General features: G+C 44.9%; 1 protein-coding gene across 1 annotated transcript in view; it reads left to right on the top strand.

Annotated features, from left to right (window-relative positions):
- gmds (GDP-mannose 4,6-dehydratase) overlaps positions 1 to 27,724 on the top strand; it is a 142,809-nt gene that overhangs the window by 104,887 nt on the left and 10,198 nt on the right. Inside the window, exons 8-9 of the mRNA XM_028403763.1 lie at positions 4,898 to 5,016; positions 5,313 to 5,409. Of these exons, the coding sequence (XP_028259564.1) occupies positions 4,898 to 5,016; positions 5,313 to 5,409 (216 nt within the window). The remainder of the gene's footprint in view (positions 1 to 4,897; positions 5,017 to 5,312; positions 5,410 to 27,724) is intronic.

The raw sequence follows: 27,724 nt of genomic DNA on the forward strand, positions 1-27,724 counted from the left end.
AGGTTAGACGTGGAGTGGGAGGACAGAGCGTCGGTTGGCTGCAGAGGAGGGAGATCCAGATTAGTCATCACTCTAAGTTGTGGTTTGAAGTTAATTTAGACACTTTAGCCCGTTTTTTTTTGGACAGCAAAGAATCCAAGTCAGGATCTGTCGTCATCCTGAGGACTCTCTGATATAGTCTGAAAAGGCCCACCGCATTCATCTCCAAACTGTTTTGCTACTACGCCACCGTCACACCTGAGACAGTGTATTTCCTGCCGACGTTACCCTCTGTGACCCGTACAAGTGTCCTCTGAGTCAGCTTATTGGTTTGTTCTGGGAACGTCCCACAGTCTTACAGCTTTACAGCTTTATGTGGCGTTATGTCTGAGCTCTATCTCACATATGGAACAGATTAAATATGATACATATAAAGAGAAAAAAGAGGTGGCAGCTACTACAGCTGGGAGCTGTTCGACTCCATTAAAGTGATGCCATTCCTCAGAATTCACTGCTTCATTTTTCATTCTTTAGAATTTGCATGAGGCTCAGGTATTTATATCACAGACTAAATATCAACTCAGAATATAAGGATGAACAAAGCCTCCATAACGTCACTGTATGCTACTGAAGCTGTTTGTAGCAGGCTGTGAACATGTTTATTTTTTACATGTTAGTCTGTGGGGGTTGACTCAAGTTGCTACTCGAGGTCCTGCAGCACCGTAGATTCTGTTTATTGGTACTGAAATGTTACTTTGAATCTTGTAGAAACTCAATGTGAGATTAGAGATATATATACACCACTTACTTGATGATGATTGGGTGTTCATGCTATTGTTTCTCAAGCATAGACCACTGATTTGTGTCTGGATCTGGACCTAATTGGATATATATAGTGTAAAATAATCAATCTATTTGATAATACTACAGACATATACAAGGTTTATATTTTGTTTGTATCTTTGGGTCATTAGACATTTGACAAATAGAGACACGTCCTCACTGTGAGATAGAAAATCCCACAAGAGCCATGTGAAATATTGATTTTGAAGCATTGTTAAATGTGGTCTAGTACACTGGATTTCCTGGGGGGCAGTACCAACAGGCGCAGAATAAACTCCAGCTGGACATGTTTGGACAGACATAGACTGATCAGAGACGAGTATCAACAAAAACAGTGTGCCGTGGAGTGGAGATACACAGTAAGGATGGGTACCGACTGGAACGGGTCCAGACCCACTTCATGGAAAGAACTTTTGCAGAGTGCCTGGCCAGACTACAAGGTTGGCTGTAACAGGACAGTAACCCAGGTTATTTAGCATAATAAATCATATTTTAATTCTTCTTCAATCGAATCCACCCCCCATCAGAAACTGTCACAGATGCATCCCCTCCATGTGTGTCCACAGCATCTGAACTCGTTATTTTCCCCCTGTGTACGTCAGAGTACGTTTCAGGTGGAGGGCTGTGTGGTGGTCGCCGGGGTCGGTATCTGTCGCTGAGCTGCAGTTAAGTGTGTGTGTGATGGGGGTCATCCTGTGGCCATGTGAACAGGAAGGTGCGGGTTCAGTGTGAAGGGCTGAACCTCTGAGCTGTTTATCAGATAGCTAATGAAGCAGAGCGATCCTGAGAGACCCTGAGAGGGAGGAGGAGGAGGAGGAGCAGAGGGTAAAAGGTAAAAGTTGGAAGGGTGGGGTGATGTGAAGAGATCAAGAAAAAGCTGGAAACGTGGGAACATCCACAGTGAAGTCAGTGCTGTCCTCATTGCAGAGCAGGCTGAGACGAATAAACGGCAGTCTCCCATGATTTCACCTCTCTTTATTCCCAATACAATAAGTAGAAAAATACACATCACATTATTTATTACGTTTCCTGGTTAAAAATCAGCAGAGGCCATATCACTCAGCTCCTGACGTAAACATTTTCTCTGGCTGCAAGAGAAGCAGGCGCTGCGTTCCCAACTCCCATCATCACAGCCATCCAGTTTACTGCAGGCTGCACATTCATCAGGACAAGGGGAATAGCCGGCCTTATTACAAGTTCAAATAATCAGCCAGTCAGAGGATCAAAACAGTATTACAGTGTAGATGTCAGTGTTTGATATTTTACTGTTTCCACTGATAATTCATTCTGCTCACATCCCAATGGAAGAGGCTGAAACAGCAGAATGGGAATTTGCTGCTGATTAAACTTTCAGATCCAACGTCTATATTAAATCTTGTAGTGTAATATGTGGGCTACAAGCTTCATGACATAAGCCAAATAAACATAATGTACAAGGCGAGATTGATAGGTTTGTGGCCTGAGTAGCAAGAGGGGAATCACACAGCTTTCATGCATGTACAATGCAGCTTTTGGAGTGAATGGACATTATGGAAATATGGATCAGAGCTTGTTCTACCTGTTATGGCTCCGTCAGGCTGCTACCTCTCTTAAATGACCACGCAGCGCGGGGGGTAGCCATTTTTCCTGTGATGGAAACATGCTGGCTCTTTTCATTTTAAGCTAGTTTTTTTACTTTTTGCATCCACAAGGTTCTGTTTGATCTAATTGTTGTCACCAGAATGTGAAAGCATCTGCACAGATGTCCACAGACCAACCTTGGTTTCTGTCTCCAAAGTAATTCGATGCAAGGACCCCAGCTGCTGAGGACTGCGGAAAAGTTCCAACTCTAAAGGGGGTCATTGAAGCGATCGCTTTCCCGTTTAGACATGCGTCAATCACTCATATTGACTTCTTTCTGCTCAAAGAGTGCATGTAGCACAAGCTGCATTTCCTTCTGCCTCAGCTCAGCCATTGTTCTTTACTTGCAGAATAGATGAACAACATCAGATGAAAAACATTCTTTCCCAACAGCGCACCGACAAACTGACATTTGTGAGATGATTTAATTTTCCCGTCAAGTTAACAAGCAGAAAACCTGCGAGGAGATGCGAACACAGAATCAGACGTAGCTCCTGTTGTGCAAAAATGAACCTGCTCTGATTGGTTTGTTCCGCCGTCACTCATGCAGCGAGGTGCCATTATTGGCTCATGCAGCAGTGTGAGAATCTGGTTTGTTCATCATAGGCCAGAGGGTTAGAGGTCAGAGGCCAGGCTCAGGGGAGTCATCAACGCTGAGCGGTCAGGTGACCCCGAACGATCCTGAGATAGGATGGCCTCGCCTCCCTGAGGAAGTTCATTCCATCACTGCTGGTGTGTGTGTGTCTGTGTGTGAGAAGCCATGTGCTTAACCAATAACACCACTGTAGTACTCAGTCCACAGTGGTGTCACAGCGTACCTGTTGGAGGTGAGATCGTTTCGCAGTAACAGCAGGAGAACTCATCCACTGCTGCGCCCATCAGTCTGTTTTGTGACACTTTAGTCCACAACTGCAGGCCAAGCTGCCGTGAAATCCGAAACCGAAGTCCTTCAAATGATCAGTCCTGGTGACACGTCACACATAATACACACGTCAGTAAACACCACAACTATAAATATGTATCTATATATATAATATTATCCTAATTTTTTGCACTCAAAGTTCGTCTGAAGCCTGTTGAAATCTGGCCGGCCTGTTTTTCTCTTCAGGTCATGAACACTGTTCATTTCAGGGTTTAATCCTCTGAATCTGTATCCACTGTACGTCTCTGAGACACACCTCTGAGTGCAGAGGGAGCATCTGCTAAATGTGCAGAGGGAGACAGACAGTTCTGCTTTGTCCAACTTTACCACATAAAACATCCAGATGTGGGTGGATGGAACTCACACAGACACACACACACACACACACACTCCCTTCAATACAACAAATCCAAGAGGAGCACATAAACCGTCCTGATATGCTCCTCAGAGAGGGAAACAAAGGCGAGAGTCACCTCAGCAGAGGCTGAAGACGCCAATTCTCCACCTCCCTCCTGTCACACAGGACACATTTGTGTCTATAGTAAACTTTTTTATAGCTGTGTATGGTTTTTTCATGCATGTGATGCAATGAGGTGCTTATTGAGTGCTTTGATTTTGCCTCTATACAAAATTTTTAAGCTGCAGCAATGATTTTAAACCGTTATCAGCTGTCATCACTTACCATGGAGGATAAATCTGACTTTTCCAACTGTAACTATGTTTTATGATCAGTTTGATTATAACAGGATCTGAAAAGGGGCAAAAACTGAAGAATGACATTGATATGAAAACTCTTAAGTGTGATCCAGACCCATTAAGTTGCCGAGGCAGGAATTCATAAGCAAGTCTAAATTTTAAAATAATACCCGTTGCTTTTGTCTTTATAATTTTTCTGCCTTCCTCTGTGATTTTCAGGCGTGTAGATGTGTCTGTCTGTCAGTCTGCGTCGTTCTGTGTGTCTTTGTGTCCCTGGCGAGTCTCTTCCAATAATGCTGGATGTGCCAGAGGTCAGCCACTCTGACCTGCTGGCTCCAGTTCACCATAAATATTATGGAACCGCGCACAGACGCCCTCACTCACCGTTTAATATAGTTCAGGGTCCATTAAGTGGACCCAAAGTATTAGCTTTCACTGGGGTATATAGGCTAATAATAATGCTGCCTGCCCTGTGTGGTAAAAACAGTGAAGGACACACAGGAGTTTGTTGTTTTTTTTCTTCTGGACTTTAATGGTTTTATTTTGTCTTGGTGGCTTTGACGCTGTTTGTGTGCATTCGCAGCCACGTGTGCATCTTTATGTGTGCCAGCAGCAGCACAGTGGGGCCCGTGGGAGCGCTCTGTCCTCCTTTCCCACGGAATGCGTCCCATGAGCCCCTGTGGTGACGTCAGGACAGAGGTACGGGCGAATGCCCCACTCAGAGGTCGCAGGTTCACTTCCCGTCTGTCAGGACTGAGCTGGGCAGGGTCCAGCGTGCAGCGTCGAGCTGTCTTTACGATCTTTCAGTGGCTCAGCCTCCCTGTCTCTGTTTTTCAGGCTATGTGGCTGATGCTGCAACAGGAGGAGCCAGAGGATTTCGTCATAGCAACGGGGGAGGTGCACAGTGTGAGGGAGTTTGTGGAGAAGGCCTTCAAACATGTGGGCAAGACCATTGTGTGAGTATATACAAACACTCATGTCAGCTTTATTCATATTTGTGTCAGAGGCAGAGACCCCCCCCCACCCTCACCCTCACCTCTCATTCACCTCCCTCCTCTGTGCTGGAAGACGCTGACATGTGGTGAAGGCCTGTTGGACTGTTGTGTTGGTTTCCAGGAAAAAAAAAACCCAGTTGACATGTTTTGTCTGCACAAGACCTCAAAGCAAACAAACTACACAAGAAATCATCATGGAGGTGTGAGCAGGTGTGGGAGAAAAAAAAAACACGTGTTAAGATTTTGTCTCTTTCCAGGTGGGAGGGAAAGGATGAGAAGGAGGTTGGTCGTTGCCAGGAGACAGGAGTGGTGCATGTGAAGGTGGACCCGAAGTACTTCCGTCCCACTGAAGTGGTAAGTCAGGTTTATACGTGTGTTTTTGTAACAGTGATGTCAGCTGACATATACAAGTTAAAGATGAGGACTGTACCATGAATTTAGATTAATTTATGCAACAAATGATCAGTCACACAAGAACTCTGACAGCACACAAGTTCTGATGGTCAGTGTAGGTCTTAAAGCCGAGGAGAGTCGTGCATCCATCTCTAATATAAATCTAATCTTTTCACACAGCTACTGTCCAGCTGCTGAAGACACAAACTGCTTCTCAATTTATTTCTTTTTTCCTAAATGTTCATTTCCTCACTTCTGACTGTATGACTTCCTGACAACCTTACAGGTAGTCAGGAAGTCCAGCTAAGCAAAGTCAATCCAGCTAGAGTGGGATTGAGCCCAGACAGCCTTTAAACTGGATGCATTCAGACCTATTTTCAAATCTGGCTAACACACACTTGTGTGACACTCAATCCGGCTTCATCCAGCATGTTTGCTGTCCTCCAAACCACTAGCTGGCGCCTCGTAATATACAGAGTCCGTTCACGCCGCGGTATGACCGCATGTGCGCATGCATCATGTGGTTTTTTTTCCCGTGTCGCGCCCCGTGAACCGGAAGTAGCCCATCACTAAACCCGAAGTAGCATGTCGCTAGCTGGATTGGCTCGCCACATTTGCGTTCACACCTGAGCCACATCTGAGCCAATCCGGCTAGATCCACCTCTCGTGGGTGGATCTAGCCGGATTGAAATCAAACTGGATACAGCCGGATTCTAGGTGTTCATACTCAGAAAAAAACACATCTGGATTGATCAGGATGCGGCCGAATCCTGCTTAAGCCACATTTTTGTGGCTTAAGCAGCCCAGTGTGAACTGGGGGAAAAACTGGGTATTTGTGTTTAAATCATTAGTTTCAGTTTATCTTTGTGTGTACTTTACAGATATATGTAGTAATCTAATTCATGTACTTCTGTCACATACATACTGTTGTAACTACCTGACCTTACATGTTTTCGCTGCCATGTATCTGATCGCCGGTCATTGTGTTTGGGTCCATACACTTATCAGCTGTAGCGGGTGCAGTCTCAGCCTCAGGCTGCTTATTGTATGCTTTCAAACTGCTGGAAACCAGCCAGTCCGCCTCTGTAAGACTAATGGAGGCTGCGTCCTGCCAGCTGCTGCTGAGTGGATGCACATATCCAGGCAGGCAACCTTGAATATGTGGATAGTGAAGGGCGTGTGTTGGATTGAGTCACTCTTGAAAATCGGCATCTTCTTTTTTTTTTTACTTGATTGTACTTGTGGAGAACCCAGTCATAAACCTGAGCCGGCGTATTATGCTTCCATCACTCTTTAGGTGTGAAGTGTCTGAGCTTTTGGGGGGTCTTTCTCTCATCGCTGTGGCTCAGCAGTGTTGCATCTGCTCCCTGGGGATGGTGTAGGGTTACCCCGGGGTGTTGTGGCTGAGATTAGCCGTCAGCCTCTCACCCCTCTCCTGAGCTTTGGCCTGGTGAGATTAGAATTGAGATCCAGTTGAGTGATGGCAGAGGATTAGTAAGGGGGCCCCGCTGACTGACTGCCGAGGGAATGGCAGCGCTGGTTACACACCTGGTTTAGTATTCTCTGTGCAGGTCCGCTCATGTATTCAAGGTCCTAACTCTGAATCTGCTGTGAAAACTGCTCCAGACCGCGTCCTGTCACTAAAGACACCGTCAGATATGGTTTTTCTGAGATGTCAACAAACACTGACACAACTGTGGTGTTGATGCCTCCCCTGCAATGAACATGACGCTGGTGAACACAGAATGGCTCAGCCACAGAGTTTCAGGACAAAGCAGGACACGCTTCAGTGGACACACTAAGGGAAAGGTGAAGCCACAGAATAATCTGCAGAGTCTCAGAGATCTGACGGTTCGGTTACAGCCGCCAACGTATCTGCTCTGTCTCATTGTCTGTGTGTTTCTATGGTGGAGCTTAAAGAGACTGAAGAGTGTTTAACCTCTGACCCCTCAGACAGGAAGTGACTGACACTGGGCTCAGCATTGTGCCTCACCTCAAGTGGAAATACCTGTCATCAAGAGTGTGTGTGTGCTGAGAATTCAGCTGACTCAGGGTCTATGGTGCTTAATGTGTAGGTGTAAAAAATGTGCATGTGTGTCGTGGTGTGTGTGTGTGTGTGTGTGTGTGTAGGAGGAGTGTTTCCTCAGGCTGTGTGTTAATGCATATGCAATTCATCATTATCCCTGTCAGTGTGTGTCTGACATGTCCCTTAGGACAGGAGAAATGAGGACAGCATGCAGGTGTGTTTGACGTGTGTGCAGTGTGTGTGTGTGTGTGTGTCTTTGTGCTTCGTGCTTCTTCTTGTTGACGTTTATTTGAGATAAACTCCACCGCCTGCAACGGTGGAAGCAGCTTTCTTGATCTGATACTTGCAGGTTAAAATGAAAATAAAAAGAATAAGCTACCAGCATTCTCCACACACCTCCTCCGTCAGGGTTGTTTTGAAGACAGGAAAGTTTCAAACTGCTCCAACTGTCGTGGTTTTGCAGCGCTGTCAGTCACAGCTGTCACCCCCCGGGGTTCTGCCAGCGCTGTGGTTTGGCTCAGGTGAGCAGCCTGTACCTGAGTTTAAGGTGCGTCTGTGTGTTGCGCTCTAATGGTTATGATTAGTTTTGGTTTCCAGGTAAAATACAGCCGAGAATCTGGTGTGATGAGACAATTTCCTCTGTCTGGATGTTTGTTGAGAGATTTACAAGGGCTGCGAATGATCCTTATCCATGTGTGAGATCCCTCTTTGTTTACTCCACATGATTTTTGAAGAGAGTAGTAGAGATACTAAATCCAAAATGGCACAGAAATACATGGCGGAGGAGGAAAGATGTGTGTGTGCAGTGGTTCTGGGGCCTTCAAGTGAGGTTGTTTTTGACACGGGAAGTTTGGTGCAGAATATCCTCGGCATGCAAAGCTAAAATAAGTTTTGCTCTTGACTACTGCAGCAGTTTGGATTGACAGATTTAAAAAGAAAGATCAGAACAGAAGCACAGATATGCTGGAGAGTAATACAGTAATTATACACTTTGCTATTCAAGCCCTCCTCTAGCCCCCTCGCCTCTGCCTCCAGCTCCAAGCTGGCACTGCCAGCCCTTCTGTGGTGTGCCCCACACCGTTGTCGGTGGGTGTACCTCTGCTAGCTTCTCTGCTAACTTCTGACTGGCTGCTGAGCTCAGCAAACCAGGGCAACACGGAAGGCAATCACTCATTTGCTTATTCGTCTCACTTTCTCAACAGATAGTAAATAACTTTCAATTCTCAATCACAGATTACTGCCACCTGCTGGCATCTTTATCTAGTCCTGAAGACTGTTTGTGCTGCTGGACCACCATGACAAAGTTGTGTAAGCATGTCCTTGTTGTTGCACCTTAAACTTTACTGCATAGCATCTGGCTGTGTGTTTGTAGTAGAAGTCTACCTGTTACATCTTTTCTTTTCTTTCAGTCTGATCCTCTCAATTAAAAAAATAGAAGTTTATCATGGGTAAAATCACAGCAGACATTCTCAGACATCTTGAGTAATAATTACATTTCATAGTTTGCCCTCTGGTTCATCATCATCCTCTTAACCAACAACATACTGTATACAGTACAGTGGTTTGATTAGTAACATGGCTGATAATAGATGATTTTTAATCTCAGTTTCTCTCCTTTGCCTCATTTAAACCTGGAATATTTACTGCGCTTTGTGTCAGCAGGTATTGGAAACACTGTTGATGCAGTGTTGGAACAAGGCGACTGTGTTTGTCTGTGTTCATGTCACAGTGTTGGTGTGTGTGTGTGTGTGTGTGTGTGTAGGCGCTTGTGCATGCCTGTGCTAATGCAGCCCTGCTGTCATACTTCCAAGTTCATGTGTCGCTGCAGGGTAGAAACTGCTGTGGGTTGAGTGACAGCTCTGTGGTTTTCGTCCAACCTCTTGTGCTGAGGAGGAGATAAATGAATCGTTGTCTCTCAATCTGTCTTTATGTTGCTCCATCCTTCTTCCACTGTCATCTTCCCTGCACTTATATCACGAAGAACTGGTCAGCCACACAGGAATGTCCTTCCAGGCGAGATTAAGACAAAGAGGAGACAGACTTGGCCCCTGTTTCACCTACATCTACACACTCACTCCGTCAGCAGTTATTTCTGACACTTCTCAACTGTAAACAAACTGCATGCAAGTGATGTAAAACCAATAAGTGGATCTATTACTGAGTTTTAAACTACACAGGGCATTGCTGCCAGTGAAAAGCACCACCATAGCATGATGCTCCCACCGCTATGCTGCACTAAGTGTCACACGTTTTTGATGCTTCAGGCATTGTTCAGATGTTTGGCCTCATGTTTATTAAGCTTGCTTTTAGTTAGTTTACTTTTGGGTCAACCTTCACATGTAGTATAACACTGAAGAAAGAGACCTGGTCTAGTTTTTCCTTCTAATCTTAAGCTGGACATACACTGCACAATCTGAGCTCCAACTATGTGTTTACATTGGTCCTGATGGGAAGAGAAGGCTCGGATGCTGCTCCCATAGCCCGACCGTGTTTTAAGCTGTACACAGGCTCATTGCCTCAGCATCTTCAGACACTTTGCACAGGCAGAGCGAGGGGAAGAAACGTCACAGAAGTGCCCGAACAGGCTCGTCGCTCTGCTGACCAAAATGTCACAAATAGTCCTGGTTCCCTCAGCTGAAATTAGTTTTGCAGCTCAAAGGTCATCCAGAAAGCGGCCAGTGTATATTCTTTTTGCTCGAGTAGCTCTCATCATCCCGTCTTCAACAGGACAACAGCAGTGAATATTATTTATAAGGTGATGGAATAGCTGTGCACTGTGTCATATAATGTTCCTGTCAGGACTGGTGTCATCTCCCTGGATGCTAAGAAAATGGCAAAATGATCATGTTTACATTAAGCCAAGCAAACAGCACGTGGAAAGCAGCTGGGTTTTTCCCAGCCATGTTTTAACACTGTGCATAGTTGCTCCTCGGTTTTTCTTGCAGTCTGTATCGATAAGATCTAGACGTCATCTTTGTACATTGACAGAGCGGAGTGATTTCCATCTGTGAGTTATCGGCCTCTTGGCAGTGAGGATTTAATTACAAGGTGGGGCTGTTTGTTTTGTTATTTCATCTTTGAAATCGATCAGATCAGATTGGAAAATATGAAAATTGAGGGAATGTAGAGAGATGCACATCATCATATCAACAAGTTCATACAAAGAAAAACAACAAATATCCACATATCATCTGCGTGTCACCTTGATTTGATGAATGTTACTGCTTTATTTTCTGCCTTTCTATTAATCACTGCACCAAACATTGCATGGTTTTCCTGCTGACACTGTGGCATTTCTCCATGGGCATGTGTGGGAGGTTATTTATCACTGTGGCATGTTTTGATTGACAGAAAGGAATCACCATCCGAGGTTCCCATGTATCAAGAAGCGCAAATGTAAATCAGCCTTTGTTAGAGTCACGTAGCAGCATTCCCCGTAGAGCCGGCATCACTGTCAATACCTGAGTGATCATCCTTTTGTTTGAGGCATACAAGTTTATTCTTGTGTGGCACACACAGGACTGCCTCATACCACTGTGACAACTGCATAAACAGACACACACACACACACACACCAATCCTTTCTGTTGCTGCAGGTTTATCTGTATGTCCATGCAAAGAGAGCAGAGACACCCATCAAATAAATCCTGCTCTTATCTTTGCTTTGAACCTGTGCAGCCTCCTGCTGCTGCTCAAATCACTGGCTGGTTGCTTTTTGATGCATTGGTTCATACACGACGTGCTTTTTAGCATAAGAGCCAGGTGCACTTACAGTGAACTAGCCTGCACCAGATGCAAAAACGAAACAGTTCTCTATGCTGGCACGGAATGATACATTACAAAAATGTATCCCGCATTCACACCTGTGAGCTTTTAGCTGCCATGCCTGCGTCCAGACTGCAGGTAAATGTCAAAGGCTCCCACATCAACCCCTAAAAATAGCCATGTTGACATACCACGCCTCAGTATCTGTCAACGGCCCGTCTGCAACCGCATGTGCAAAAAGTCTCTCTCCTAAACTTCCTCCGTGCACGGCATTGCTGTCATTCCAGCGGTGAGATGTGCGTAACAAATTCACCAGAACATAGCATTCGGTTGCATATTCTCATACGTCATCAATCCTGTCGTCACTGGATGAAGGAGCTGAGACAATGGCTCCAGTCATCTACAGGAATAAAGCTGCTGGGTGTTGTGGTAACCTTTAATGACTGTTGGCATGGGAGTCGACCCACCTGCTGACAAAGACACACCTGACTGATCTAGTCGCTAAATAATGTTTGGCATTGTCGAGCTTGATTGAGCTGAAAGGACGGTTCCACTCGGGGACACTCTGATACAGTCAGATATCGTCGATGATCTTGAATGCATTCCTCGTGGCTTTGTGATGTGAAGTGTTGCGACCTGCCTGCCCGGCTGGCTCTCTTTACTCCTTCCACAGACCTGAGGCCTGAATCTTTCTTGTTTATCTGTGGGAACAAAGGCCAGCTAGTTCCACATCACAGTGTTTTCATGTTTTAAACGAAAGTAACAAGTTTATTTTTAGCCTGCCAACGCCTCCACACAGCCCTGTATCACACACAGCCAAACAGAAATATGCTTTCCTGAAATAGAAACATTCATTTAATCTCAGCTTTCCCTCAGCTGTGCACCGAACAGCGTGTGCAACAAGTCAAGAACTTTTTCTTTTATCCTCTTATTCTTGATTTGGTGGCCGTTTTAGTCACTTTTCAATGTGCAGCGTGGAGCAAACGTCCTGCAGAGTGAGGGTGTGTAAAAGTCACAGGTGCTCTATGCAGTCCTGCCACTCTCACCCAACAGATACAGTGCCTTGCGAAAGTATTTGGCCCCCTTGAACTTTGTGACCTTTTGCCACATTTCAGGCTTCAAACATAAAGATATAAAACTGTAAGTTTTTGTGAAGAATCAACAACAAGTGGGACACAATCATGAAGTGGAACGAAATTTATTGGATATTTCAAACTTTTTTAACAAATAAAAAACAGAAAAATTGGGCGTGCAAAATTATTCAGCCCCCTTAAGTTAATACTTTGTAGCGCCACCTTTTGCTGCGATTACAGCTGTAAGTCGCTTTGGGTATGTCTCTATCAGTCTTGCACATCGAGAAACTGGAATTTTTGCCCATTCCTCCTTGCAAAACAGCTCGAGCTCATTGAGGTTGGATGGAGAGCGTTTGTGAACAGCAGTTTTCAGATCTTTCCACAGATTCTCGATTGGATTCAGGTCTGGACTTTGACTTGGCCATTCTAACACCTGGATATGTTTATTTGTGAACCATTCCATTGTAGATTTTGCTTTATGTTTTGGATCATTGTCTTGTTGGAAGACAAATCTCCGTCCCAGTCTCAGGTCTTTTGCAGACTCCATCAGGTTTTCTTCCAGAATGGTCCTGTATTTGGCTCCATCCATCTTCCCATCAATTTTAACCATCTTCCCTGTCCCTGCTGAAGAAAAGCAGGCCCAAACCATGATGCTGCCACAGCCATGTTTGACAGTGGGGATGGTGTGTTGAGGGTGATGAGCTGTGTTGCTTTTACGCCAAACATAACGTTTTGCATTGTTGCCAAAAAGTTCAATTTTGGTTTCATCTGACCAGAGCACCTTTTTCCACATATTTGGTGTGTCTCCCAGGTGGCTTGTGGCAAACTTTAAACGACACTTTTTATGGATATCTTTAAGAAATGGCTTTCTTCTTGCCACTCTTCCATAAAGGCCAGATTTGTGCAGTACACGACTGATTGTTGTCCTATGGACAGAGTCTCCCACCTCAGCTGTGGATCTCTGCAGTTCATCCAGAGTGATCATGGGCCTCTTGGCTGCATCTCTGATCAGTCTTCTCCTTGTATGAGCTGAAAGTTTAGTGGGACGGCCAGGTCTTGGTAGATTTGCAGTGGTCTGATACTCCTTCCATTTCAATATTATCGCTTGCACAGTGCTCCTTGGGATGTTTAAAGCTTGGGAAATCTTTTTGTATCCAAATCCAGCTTTAAACTTCTCCACAACAGTATCTCGGACCTGCCTGGTGTGTTCCTTGTTCTTCATGACGCTCTCTGTGCTTTAAACGGACCTCTGAGACTATCACAGTGCAGGTGCATTTATAAGGAGACTTGATTACACACAGGTGGATTCCATTTATCATCATTAGTCATTTAGGTCAACATTGGATCATTCAGAGATCCTCACTGAACTTCTGGAGAGAGTTTGCTGCACTGAAAGTAAAGGGGCTGAATAATTTTGCACGCCCAACTTTTCTGTTTTTTATTTGTTAAAAAAGTTTGAAATATCCAATAAATTTCGTTCCACTTCATGATTGTGTCCCACTTGTTGTTGATTCTTCACAAAAAATTACAGTTTTATATCTTTATGTTTGAAGCCTGAAATGTGGCGAAATGTGGCAAAAGGTCACAAAGTTCAAGGGGGCCAAATACTTTCGCAAGGCACTGTACAACTTTGATTCTCACTGTTTTCTCTGCTGCCTGGTTGAATTCACAGACCACAGACTGCAACATAAAGTAGAGGTTTGAATGTTTAAAAAGACACTGAAGCAGTGACAAGTGTGATGTAGAGCGGAACCTTCCTCTTTACTCTGCAGGACCTGAGCTTCTCTCCCTGAGGGGTCTTTGACGTCCTCCCTTCAGCCCTTTTCAACAGCGACTGTAGTTATAAACACAGAACTATATTTTAACTTCTAGTCAAGGTCTTAAAGATTTCCAGCGATATAAAACATGCCAAATATAACTGTGGGAAAATGTGAATAAAATGATGAGTGTGCATAACGTCACAATTGCAGCCATGAAAACATGGCGGTTTGAATAATTCACTCACTGCGAGCGCCGTATAGTTTCAATGAAGTGTTGAAAAACAAGCAGAGGTGTAATATATATATATATATGCGAGGGTGGAAAATAAGCAGCTAAAGAATGAAATGCAAGGCTGGAGTCAGGGTTCAAGAGTTTAAAGAGGGCTCATATATGCAGCTCCATTTAATTATATTGTATTTTCACTTTCCTCATATTCCTTCATATTGTTCTCACATATTCGTTCACCTGAAGGATGGAAACCCGCTGGGAGGTTGTGGACACCTCGGCTGACCCGTACAATCAGTGTTGTGTCTTCTGTTGCTGCAGTTTCTAGGTTCTTCTTACTGAAGAAGCAGAGCTGGTTTTGGGTTTCACTTTCCTCCTTGCAGGCGGTCCAGACCTCATAAATCCACTCCCAGGGTCCTTGTACTGCTGTCTCCAGCTCACACAGTGAATATTGTAGTTGCTCTGATTTGGAGAGAATAGGCCGGGCTCTGTTGGAGCTGCTGTCAACTATGGCAGGCGAGTTTCTGTCGACCTCGGCTTCACCAATTACTGCTCCTACTCTGGACTAAGATCACTGTTAGTTTAGAGTGGCAGTTAGATTGCAGCGATTGTGCGGCCACAGCCAGACATGGAAGAAAGTCTCCATTGTAACGATGAGAAAAACAGGTACGGCCCCACAAACGTGTGCTCCGAACATAATGGCTCCTGGAAGGCTGTAACTCACACGCTGTCCCCGTGCCCCAGAGAGGATTTTAACAGTTGGCCTGTTTTGTTGCATAATATCTGCTGCTTAATGATGCCTGAAATATGGCGGCTGCTTCAGCTTCCCAGCATGAGGTCGGGATTCTCTTTATGTGACCAGTTGAGAGGTTTTTCAAAGCAGAAGAACCCCTCAAACCCCCATCAGCTGTTTGATACTCGACTGCTTCACATAAAATCCATGTCTTTTAGAATCTAGCCCTCTTATTGTTACTTTTGTCATCATAGCATTTTAATTACAAGGTTGTGTGTAAGGAGTCTCCTGCTTTTTCTCCACTTGAGCTTCATTTGCACCTCTGCTGTTTTCTGTCACCATCCGTCCCTGTCTGGTTTAATCTAGGCAACAAACATACTTGACTAAATTTACACACTTTTTCAAAGTCCCTGTTCACACTGAGAGAAAGTCAATCCAGCTAGAGTAGGATTGAATCCAGATAGCCAAATGTTCAGACTATCTATCTAGCTATCACACACCTAATCCAGCTTAACCCGGCTTGTTTGTTGTCCTCCAAACCACTAGGTGGCGCCTCGTAATATACAGAGTTCGTTCAGGCTGTGGTAGGACCACGTGTGCACATGCATCATGTGTTTTTTTTTTTTTTTACCCCTGTCGCTTGTTCTTTTATTTTTTCGGTTCTAAAAGCAGTTTATTCCTTTGTAGCCCTATGGAAAATAAACTTGGGGCAAAGCTGTCGTAGTTCCACGGTTGTTTACATACGGCTTTTGTACACGACCTGGACACTGTCGCTAGCGGGATTCACTAGCTGCATTTGCATTCAGACCTGAGCCATATGTAAGCCAGTAAGCTGCTAGATCCACCTCCGAGAGATGGACTAAAATCAATCTGGATATATCTGGATTCACATTGTTCAGACTCCGAAAAAAACTATGTGGATATATCCAGATACGGCCAGAATCCCGCTCTAGCCAGATTGATTTCCCCAGTGTGAAGGGGGTTTAAGTGCAGACATGCCAAATAAGTACCGGTACCCATTGCCTAACTTTATTTTACCCGTTACAGTTTGTGTTACTTCAAAGTAACAATCTAACTCGGACATTTTTGAATCTTGCTCAGCATCTTGAGAATCCAGGCATCTACATTTTGACCTTTGACCCAGCAGAGCAGTCCTAAACTTTATGTAGTCAGCTCTGAGCCTGAAAAGTATCTGACCTTGAATTTTTACAGTTCAGTATTAAAACGACCTCAATCGTAGCCCCACTATAATGCATAAAACAGAAGTTTTCCTTTTAAGGGACTTTCGTTAGGAGGCCGTCACAGAATCCATCAGTCAGAGTCAGCGACCTGCCAAGATAATGACCCGCTAAATATGTTGAGCTGGATTCACAGATCTGGTTTCACCCAGGCTGTGAGCTGAGGTATTCACCTTCATTTGTCAGTTATCATTCAGTTAAATATGGTTTTGTACGTATCTGGCCCTGTCTGGCCGGCAGGGATAGGGAGGAATGAGCAGCTATTATTATCCTGCTTTACGTCTCTGGCAGTGCGGCGGTGTCAGTCAGAGGCCGGCGCTGGAAGCCAGGGGGGCCGCTTAGGACTGCTGGCTCTCTTGAGGTGCTTCATCTCGCGACCGAGGCAGCGAGACCTCTAACTGAACCGCAGCCATTTGGACGGAGGAGTGCTGAGGCAGCAGGCTCGGCCCATTTCACTGGGTGGAGTTCCCACACTGTATACTACAGGTCTTAGAACGAGACGAGGTGGCGGTCGGCTGTGAGCCAGAGCGTGACTTTATTATCATGCACACATCGTCCCCGCGCTCAGATTCACACATCATTGTCAATTATTGTGCGTTTTCCTACACTTGTTTCTCAGCAGCAGTAGTTAGCACCAGCATCTGTGATCACTTTGTGTGATTTATGTGCCAGAAATTAGTCTGCGCATTAAAAGCAGCATGGGTCTGCCTTTCAGTCTGTCATATTGGGTGTTGGCGAACGGAATGAGCTCAAGGATTCCTCGGATTCTTCTCGATAAGGGGAAATGCGAGGTAAGGAGAGGCCTCTGTGTTCTGACAGCAGTTTGCCTCACTGATGGATTGAGGTGAATGTTTGAACACCAGACAGACATAAAGAAGCAAATGGCTTTTATGAGCAGCGTGATTTATCCATCGAACAAGCTTTGTCGAGCTCCGCCGGCTGAATTTATGACACTTGACACACGAAACGAGCTATCAGCGCTGAGCTCGGATGTTTGGCAGAGGCCCACAGTACTTTCACACAAAAGGAAGCATGAAATATTAGCATTATTTTAAAAGGTTTCCGTATATTAGGGAGGAATTGAGGGGGTTCTTTTTCCAAGATGGCCCACAGTAAAGCCATTCAGTGTCTGGAAAGATCGCTGACAGCCAGGCTCTGTGCTGGCCTGGATGGAAAATGATAGAGAGCGATAAAAGACAAGGTTGCAGAAGTGGTTACACGTTTTCCCCTCATAGCTGAAAGCTGTCAGTGACCAATATGACTTGTCAGCCAGTTTTCATACATATTCAAATATCTCAGAAGTCGTTTAGCAGTTGGCAGTTTGAAGCATGTAGAACGTGGGCCGCATCACAGTGTTGAATAATGTTCAAAACCTTCAAATAGGAAGATGAGAAAAAAAAATATTTTATTTTTTTTAAAACAAATGCTGAAAACGGGGTGGCTGCAGCTGTGGGTGGAGGTTTTGTTTGACTTCTTGTTCAGGATCAGGGCTGTTTGGTTAGATTTTCGATGAATCCCACATTAAAACATGTTATGAGGCAAACTTCTGCTTGCGTCCTTGTCTGGGAATATTCAGCTAGTAGCAGTTTGAGCAGTTAGCGGTGGCCCTTTCAGACCAGGGAATTAAGGGTTAATAATTTATATGCCATAAAGAAGCTCTTGACGCCTCAGTCAACACACCTTCTTCTTATATTTGTAGTTTCTCATCAGTCTTCTACTTCTAACAAAAATCTCACCTAGTGGACTCACTTGATTTCGTGGAATGAGATCGGAGGAAATTGGACAAAAGCTGAGCCTCATTGTAAACATTATGGTATAATTATACATTTACTGTTTTGAATACAAGAGCTTATATAGTGTTGTTTAATGTGCTGCGGTGGGAACAGCGTCACTCTGTTCTCACATTTCCATAGTCCCGCTTATCTGACGATGGGCAACAATCACTTCCTGTCTGATCATTTACTCCAACTTCATGAAGCCACTTGCTCGTTCCCTCCACTGATCTGACATCATGATACCAAAGTTCACCGTAAACAGAGTGAAGAATGGAACACAGAGAGTAGAAGGCTCAACATTACCCACGCAGTGTGTCTGTGTGTGTGTGTGTCTGTGTGTCTGTGTGTCTGTGTGCCCCTGTATGTGTCTGTGAGTGTGTGTGTGTGTGTGTGTGTATGTCTCTGTGTATGTGTCTGTGAGTGTGTGTCTGTGTGTGTGTGCCTGTGAGTCTGTGTGTGTGTGTGTGTGTGTGTGTGTTTGTGTCTATGTGTGCATGTTTGTGTGTGTGTCTGTGAGTGTCTGTGTGTGTGTGTGCGTGCCTGTGTGTGTGTGTGTTTGTGCGTGTTTGTGTGTCTGTGTGTATCTGTGTGCGTGTTTGTGTGTCTGTGTGTGTGTGTGTGAGTGTCTGTGTGTGTGTGTGTGTGCCTGTGTGTGTGTGTTTGTGTCTATGTGTGCATGTTTGTGTGTGTGTCTGTGAGTGTCTGTGTGTGTGTGTGTGTGTGTGTGTGCGTGCCTATGTGTGTGTGTGTTTGTGCGTGTTTGTGTGTCTGTGTGTATCTGTGTGCGTGTTTGTGTGTCTGTGTGTGTGTGTGAGTGTCTGTGTGTGTGTGTGTGTGTGTGCCTGTGTGTGTGTGTTTGTGTCTATGTGTGCGTGTTTGTGTGTCTGTGTGTGTGTGTCTGTGTGTGTGAACGATCACCTGTCAGTTTCAGTGACATTCAGCTCTTGCTCCCTGTTTGATTTAGAGACAAACCACAAATTAAAAGCGATCATGTACTTGAAGCCACAGCATGATCAGAGGCAGATTTGTATTATATAGTTATGGGTGCGGTTTTCTTCTCTATAGAAGCTGTGATTTAAGGGGCTGCTCTGCTGCCGGCCATCTGTACATCATGGCCTGTTCGACTCTTCTGTGCTTTCTGTGATCAGACGCACTTACAGACGAGCCGTTTGTTGCTGAAGGAGTTTCTGTTTCTCATCCTCAGAGGCCAGTTCAGCAGTTTGTTTGACTTAACACCGTCCTCACCAGGTCAAAAAGGAGGAGTGTTCAACCGATCAAGGCCTTCGCAACTATGGAGCAGAGCACCTAGAGGAGCTGTTCTATTTTTAAGATTAACAAACAAACAAAAACCCACACATACAACACATGTGTGCCAGGCTGCAAGATATGTGGTTGTGGCTGAACCAGCGGTGGTGCTGGCCAGTCATTGTCCCCTGAAGGAGTTCTGGCAGGCGGGTTCGAGAGAAAATAGTTTGCTGATTTGCTGTTTGTTGGTTTTAGTAAAAGCAGACTTGATTCTCATGTTTGCCTCAGACACCAACTCTCCTCCACCCTCATGCTAACTGCTGCTATTTAGCTGCTTTCTAGGATCATTTCAAAGATCAGTCGGCATCATCAGCGTTTCTAAACCTACCAGGTGGACGTGGAAAAAGTCATTAGAAATTCAGAATTCTTGAGACCTCGTCGCTTCTAAAGCGACTAAAGCGCTCAGGAAATAAACACATGTTTCACTTCTGAAAGCATCTGTGCCTGAAATAACTCCTACTTCTTTTTTAATATTTCTGCTGCAGAGTGGTCGGTTTCCCCTGCAGGAGGTCATCACGGGCTCAGTGTTCCCTCCCAGTAACCCGAGCCACTGCAGACTTTAACTGAGGTGTAACAGACACACACCAACACAATGACACAAAGGAGCCAGCAGTGTTTTAAACATGTTTTTAACCATGTCCAGTCCTTTGTGTGACTGATCACACGGCTGTCTGTCAAAGGGGACACTAAAACAGCTATGTGGGTGAGGAAGAAGGGGGTGGGGGGGGGCAGTGTGCGTGGGAGAGGACATGCAGGGTTTCCGATGGATACCACTCCCTCGCCACGCGTGAACTGATGTCAATTTAGGTGACAGGATCCTGTAACCCCTGGGAAAAGAATCTGTTAGGGGAAAAAGGGACGGAGAGAGCTGAAAAATGGGATTGACCCTTAACCCTCAGAGGCAGTAATGTGATCCTGGTATCTCTATTGTGGAGGGAGGAAGAGGAGGAGGAGGAGGAGGAGGAGGAGGAGGAGGAGGTCACCAGGGGAAAGGGAAGGTAGCAGCCACGCCGCACTGCTGATTAGAACTTCCTGTGGTCAGCCGCAGCGCTGCAGCTTGAAAACACACAAAGTGAGCACACACACGGAGACACATTGGACATAAAGTCATTTGCTTGTTTTTATGTTAACTTTCGGCTCAGTGTTGGCGCTTTTTTCAAAGTGTGCTGCTCACAAAAAGGCCTGTGCAAGCACAAGCTGAGCAGCACCTCACAGTCACTGGCTGACGGCAGAGTTTACGTCACACCAACACACAGAAAGGGAAAATGTGGCTTCAGAGGTAACAGGAAGGATTTTAATACAATACAGAGTCACAGTGCATCGTTTAAAGTCAGCCTGGCAGTGACAGGACTCATCGGGTTAGTGTGTGTGTGCCTCGCAGTAAACTGCTCAAAAGTGGCTTTTTTCTCTTCCTGGTGCTGCAACCAGCCTCAGGCTTTACATTAACGGAATATATTTTTTGGCTGCTTTGATCCTTGAATAAGCAAAAGCATCCACTTTTCACTAGTATAAAATACAATCGAACTCATTACAATCTGTGTATACACATTTTTTACTTTCGATAACAACATATCATCGTAGAGAAGAAGTTTTAGAGTGTAAAGGCTTTCATTTACCTGCAAATCTGTGTTAGACTTACATGAAATGCTGAGGCTCTGACACAACTACACTGATTATCATGTGTGACTCAGCTCCTTTTAGAGCAGACCTGGGCAAAGTGTTGCCCCCAGGCCAGACCTGCACTCAAATATTAAACAAATATATTAAACAAAGGCAGCAAAAGTCAGCTGTCAGCACGGCATTACATCTTCCCAACCCTCCTTGTCTCTTCCACGCTGCTGTACTGCTTCATCCCATCTACTCTCTGGAGAGACACGGTCGCGCTGTGTACACTTTAAAAATGCTGCACGACTATTCTGAAATGTACGGTAAAGCACACAGAAACTCCACGGCGCATTCAGATGTCACCACGGTGCTGCAGCCGACACGTTTCATCGTCATCTGCTCTTAAAAAGCTCAGATCTTGCCCGACTTTCAGAACTCTGGGATTTGCTACTTTAACTTTGACTTTATCTCTAATGGTTATAAAAAAATAAATAAATATCTAAAATAAAAATATCTTCACATCATCTGTGCTGCTCTGCACTGTGTGTGTGTTTCAACATACAACCAGCACACACTCAGAGCAGACATGGACACACACAGAGAGGACAGAGGAGGAACCAGTGAATGACAGCAAGAGATTCTTACAATGATGAAAATGGAACAGCAGCATATTTATAAAGGTAGATACTGTGCCAGTGGTCTCAATTTATATGATTATTTATGAAAAAATGTGGCCCTTTGCTTTTCTTATGGAAGTCTATGTGGGCCTCGCCCCCTGTTTTAGAGTGATAAAGCATTGATTGTATCTCCTAACATTCATTGTGCTGGACATCTTACAGTCTACTGATTCCCTTTTGTGTTGCAGTCATACTTGTGCGGGTAATCTGTCAGATAATCAAATCTGGAAATCACTCTGACTTTGTTCTATAAGCTGCCACAACTCACAGGTTTTCATCTGGCGCCTCTATCAAGAGTTTATTTTCAGTCTTTGCCCTTTATTGTTTTAGCCCAATAAGACTTCAAGAAAATATGAAAATGAGAGTTGGGCTTATCTCCAGAGAACACTCATTCTACAGAATAGCTGAGCGTCACTGATATCAGCGGTGAAAAAAAAGCATGCAAAACAGCCCGGGACCGTTGCGTCATCGCTAACCTATAAGGATTTGAATAATGTCAGGGGAGGATGGGGATGATTTATTTTTTTGGAGCCGCATCTCGGCCTCTTTCCGTCTTCCCCAACTCGGCAAAAATTTCCATAATCCTCACGAAATCCTGTTTTCTGTCATTAGCAGCTCTGAGAAAATCTGAAGTTGGAAGCTTTTTCTTGTTCATGTTGAAAGTTCACCTGGCGCGAGAGCAGATTTCAAAGAAGATGAATCACAGGTTTGCATCAAAAACTTGTGTGCAAAATATATTTTAGAAACAAATGCCGGCCAGCAGCTGCTGTTGTAAACTCTTGTAAAAGGTGTCACTTTTCTTGCATGCTAATGCTCATGATCATCTCACTCCTCTAGTCGGAAACAGCTCAATCAACTTTTACTGGTCTGGGTGAAGGGGCGGGGGGTTGGGCTCTCAGGGGCAGAAACTTGGCTCTGCGATGATTTATTGTTTAATTGAGCTGACTCGTTAAAGTTAGCTGTAATTGATGCCATAAAAAACCTGGCTGACGGCCAAACTCTGGGTTGTGTAACGCCACAGGTTTAGCATGCAAACCGACATACCTGAGGATATTAGACTGCACCAAACAGAGCTGTGTGTTTTTCTCCACACAAAGACACAGAAAGAGGAGTTCAGGGCTTCTAACTCCAAGAGTTTGTGCTTTAGTCCGACGTACTAGAAAAGAAAGATTGTGGAGTGTGTGTGAGTGTGTGTGTGTGTGTGTGTGTGTGTGTGTGTCTGGCAGTTTGGTATTTCCTGAAGGAGTTTCCTCCTACCGTCAGAGCGGAACCACCCTGGGCCCCTCGGCAGTCCAACCCACAGACTGACCCGGTACTGCTCCCAGAGAGAAAGCGAGGGAGAGACATGGCAGCAGTGTGCAGCCGCGCTGGATGTGAAGGTGTACAAATATAAAGAAGCATTGATGAAGCTGGTGGCAAACAGAGAAGAAGGTTGTTATTAAGGCAGGAACGCCGGGTGCTGCCAAGCTGAGGAAGTGTCTCCAGTTGTGCTTCAGGCTGTAGGCAGATATCCAACGGGCTGAGAGTCTCAGAGCTTCTCTGTCACCCATATTTACATGCTGCATGGTTCTGATGTCTGATGTGTTGTGGGGTAGGTGTGTATCCTCAGCACCTTACAGACATGTGTTGCCCCAAAGATAGCGAGGGGAGCACTGAGGACCATGGGGCTGGGATTCCTGCGCTATCAGCCGGCCTCAGTGGGCCAACGGCCTGACGAGAGAAACCTGCCAGATGAGGAGGAAAGACGGGGAGGGGGGGGAGAAAGAGAGAGAGCATTGTTGACAGGCTGAGGGAGAGAAGGGTGAGTTATGTCAGCTTGTGTCTTTGCCCCTTAGTTCCAGCTGGACTTAATTACCCAGAGTTCTTCAGGGGAACACGGCCGTCGGACTGTACACAGAGCACAGAGTCCTCTCAGTAGAGGAGGGGAGCTTTTCAGAGCCGACTCGGACCTGATGGGCAAATGTGATTCAGTACCTAAAGGTTGGATCAAGACTCTTACTTTCTAATAACTGTACATATCAGGCGGCTCTATGATGGGGAATGAGAACATATAAAGCATCATCACAAACACCCAACAGCTAGCCATCTACCATTACACCAACCACAGGAAGAGCGGGACGAATCCTGCTGATTCAGGGTGTGTGTGTGTGTGACACAGTAACTGACATCGTGCTGGTGTTGTCAGCTAGAATACCCTCGCTGTGATGTCACACAATCAGAATCAGGTGTGTGTTGTTTGCAGCGACAACAGGAGCTTTGAGCTGGAAGTCTGAGAATCACAGGAAGGAAGGAGAGTGAGTGAGAGATGGAGGAGCAGCGCTGCCTTTTCTAGTGTGTGTGTCCCATAGAGCAGTATGTTTATAAATCACAGAGTCGAGCAGTGTGTGTCTTGCAGGGCCGGTGTTTCCTGCAGTGTAATCTGAGTCTCTGGTGGAATGTGTGAACCACATCCGACTCCACTCCACTCAAGCCCCCCGACTCACTCAATATCCCACTGTAAACAACACGGCTTTGCCAGGGTTTCTGGAACAGGACAGGTAGAGTCACTATGCACCCCCAAAAACAACAGAGCACAGGAAATACTTCAAAATAAGAGCACATCGGGTCCTATAGTCAACAAAAGTCCGTCAAGGGGAGCGATATCAAACTGTGACTTTTATTCACTGTTTTCTGCTCTCTCTCTCTCTCTCTCTCTCTCTTTCTGTGTGTGTGTGTGTGTGTGTGTGTGTGTGTGTGTGTGTGTGTGTGTGTGTGTGTGTGTGTGTGTGTGTGAGAGCGAGGGAGAGCTTTAGCCTCAGAGGTTAATTGTAGTGTGACCTCACTAATGTCTTTCCCTGGCTTGTTATCTTGATTGGGTAATTAATTCTGGGGCTGCTCTCTTCAGTCGGCCCAGTGTTCACACACTCACATGTCTGTATTTCACACAGACAGACACACACCCGCCTGAACTCAAGAGCCTCCACATTCCTGTAACCCTGAGGCTGCTCTGTTGCATTACTTTTCATTTCTCTCCACTTACTCTTGCTCAATTTATTTCTCTCTCTCATTCAAGTGGTTCTCTGAGCTCACTCATCTGTCATCTGTCATCCCCGCCTCCCCTCTCAGTGCTCTGTGTGACCCAGGAGTCAGATGCCTTCAGTTAAAGAAGCAGCATCAACATGTTACGATTCTATATCGCAAAGGTTCAGCTTTACCTGACCTGAAATGTGACATGTAATTCCTGAGATGCAGAAATTTAGCTTTAAACTTTTTTTAGGTTATTTAGCCAACCTGTTATCCAAGATCATAATTAACTAAAGTAAGGATTATTTAAAAATGTACTTAAAGTAAATAATAAAAAGAAATAAGGAAATCATTGTTTACATTAGACACAACGTCACCAGTCACACACTGAGGACGGCTCCTTCACATAAAACGTGACCTTTGTTTTCTCAGCCACCAATAGACGGACCATTCCCGACACACGACCAATCCTGAGATTTATCTTTACTTATTTATTTGTTTGCGTGCCAGTGCCTGCGGACTTCACAAACAGAACTGTAACGGCCGTCTTCCAAACATTTGCATCAGCTTGTCAAGGTTGCTAGGCAACAGGCATCATGACAGTTTATACCGTTAATGTAAAACTTGTCATTTAACGCTCGGCGTTGCCAGTGAGCCACACCTTCATGAAGGATGCAGCACGAAGTGAGACACAACAGGTGAAGGATGAAGAAACACAACAACACACACATGCTCCACAACACTCCACATCTCAATGATGTCTTCATGAATCGTCTGCATTTAAGGACACTGTCCTGTATGTTTGCATTGCCAACAAAGGACAGTATGTTCAACACTTTTTATGTGTTCTCTCTTTTTTTCTTTGTGTTGAGAGGAAATTGAAATGAGGTCAAACTGAGGGAGCCTCATGTTTTGTCAGCATCTGTAGGAAAGCTCATTTATAGAAGGGCCAGAAGTGAAGCAGGAGTCTGTGCCTTTATGTTTCCGTGCACTCCTCCCCTCTTTGTAAATCCTCTGATTTCGGAGCATGCTCAGTCTGCAGGACGGAGCGACCACTTCCTCTGAGTGGCAGACAGCTCGCTGTTTTCCTCCCCACCTTATCACTCTATCAGCAGCCAACAGACAGAGAGAGAGAGAGAGAGAGAGAGTGTGAGAGGAGAAGGAGTGACTTTTCGCTCCCTCTCTCTCTCTCTCTGAGCTGCACACACACTCCCAGGTTTGGCTCTCCCTGTTTGGGCACGATGAGAACGGCAGATTATTGGGGCTGATAAGACGAGGAATGCTGCTCAGAGAGGAAACGCTGCTCTGGAGCAGATGCAGCATACAGAAGACTGCTCCCTTGTCTGCCCCGTATGTCATCCAACACCCCCTCCGACACCTCCGCCGGCCCTTTTTCCTGTCCCTCCGTCTCCCTCCGTGCCACAGAAAGAAGAAGAAGAAGAGGAGGAAGCAGGGATTGAAATGTGTTGACCCACAGCCGATGGGCATGCCCATTCAGGCCTCCCTCTGCTCCCTCCTTCTATCTCTCTGTCTATTCCTGTTGTTTTTACTTCATTTCTATTCAGCGGCGTCACCACAAATATATTAGTGAGCTGTTTTCACTGGAAGAACGTTCTTCCTCTGGAAATGTTTACAGAGGTGTGTGGAATACACCAAGTAACCCAGGAACTGGTCCTATTAGAACATACTACTGTTAAATATAACAATAATACAGTGGTCTGTAGGATTTTATTTTATTCTAATGAAATTCTAATGACATTTCACAGCACCTTGTGTGTTATGTTTCATTTTAGACTCTCTCTAGTTACTTGCTGAACTCCCTCACTATGATGTCTGACCTTTAAGGACAATTTCTATTATGTCCAGCATTCAACAACAAATTTCAATTTGGCCTTTTTTAATTAATAATCAGAATCAGAATTCCTTTATTTATCCCCGAGGGGAAATTCTTTTTTGTTACAGACAATAGAAATCAAAGATAAATTGAAATATGAAATAGAAATATATAATATTTATATAATACCTAGATAGCATTTAAATCCCTGAGTTGTATCTAAAAACATATATGTACTATTGTAAAGAGCCTGACATGAATGTCCCAGTATGAATGTGCAGTGTCTGAGTGACTGTCACAGTTCAGAGTTCAGTAGTTTGATTGAGACAGGCAGGAATGACTTCCTGTGTCTCTCAGTGGTGCATCGTGGGAGTCGGAGTCTGTTGCTGAACGAGCTCCTGTAGCTGGTCAGCACAGTGTGGAGCGGGGGAGAGGGACAGTCCAGTGATTTTGGACCACGTCCTCCTCTGACACACCTCTGTCAGAGTCCAGGTCCTCTCAGACAACATGGCCGCCTTCCTGATGATAATAAGATAACAGGATCCAGAATAAAATCTGTCTCTTCAATGATGTCACTGTCCCTCAGATTCATCCCTGCCTAAAGGGTTTCTATTCTCTTCTACAGTAGCTAAGATAATATTTGAAAGATTTAAGAGATGCTCATCAACAATTTATTTATGAACAGTAAATAAATTACACATTTAAATTTAACATAGAAAAGGGAGGTGGAGCATAGCAGCGACTTACAGTTCTGAGAAATGAGCAGTTCCTCTAATGGCCACTTGAGGCTCTCTCCAAAATGAGTAAATACCCTCAGACCTCCACTACACTGTAGAAATAAACATGGTATAAAAAGCACTGTTAAGGTGATGGCCAAAGTTATCTACACCACAGAAGTTTCATCCATCTTTATTCCAACATTTAAAAGGGTTTCTTCCCCTTATCCACCTCCATCCAGACTGCGTGTTTTCGGCTGCATATGTATGAGAGACAAAGACGATCCCAGCATTCCTCTCCTACCAGAGCCAACCTGACTGGGATACAGAGAGGGAACGATGACTGGTGAGAGTCCGAGAGGAGGGAACGTTAGCATGTTCAGAGAGCAGCTGAGGTGAAAAATGCAGAAGCAAAGAGCAAGAGACCGATAAATAGTTTGTTGGGAGCTGAGAGTTGCAGACGGCAGATTCTGTGATGAAATTTTAAATCTTAAAATCTTGAGAAAAAAAAATCTTGAAATGTGCTAATTGTGCTAATGT

The sequence above is a fragment of the Parambassis ranga genome, chromosome 4, assembly GCF_900634625.1.
Source record: "Parambassis ranga chromosome 4, fParRan2.1, whole genome shotgun sequence".
Taxonomy (NCBI): domain Eukaryota; kingdom Metazoa; phylum Chordata; class Actinopteri; family Ambassidae; genus Parambassis; species Parambassis ranga.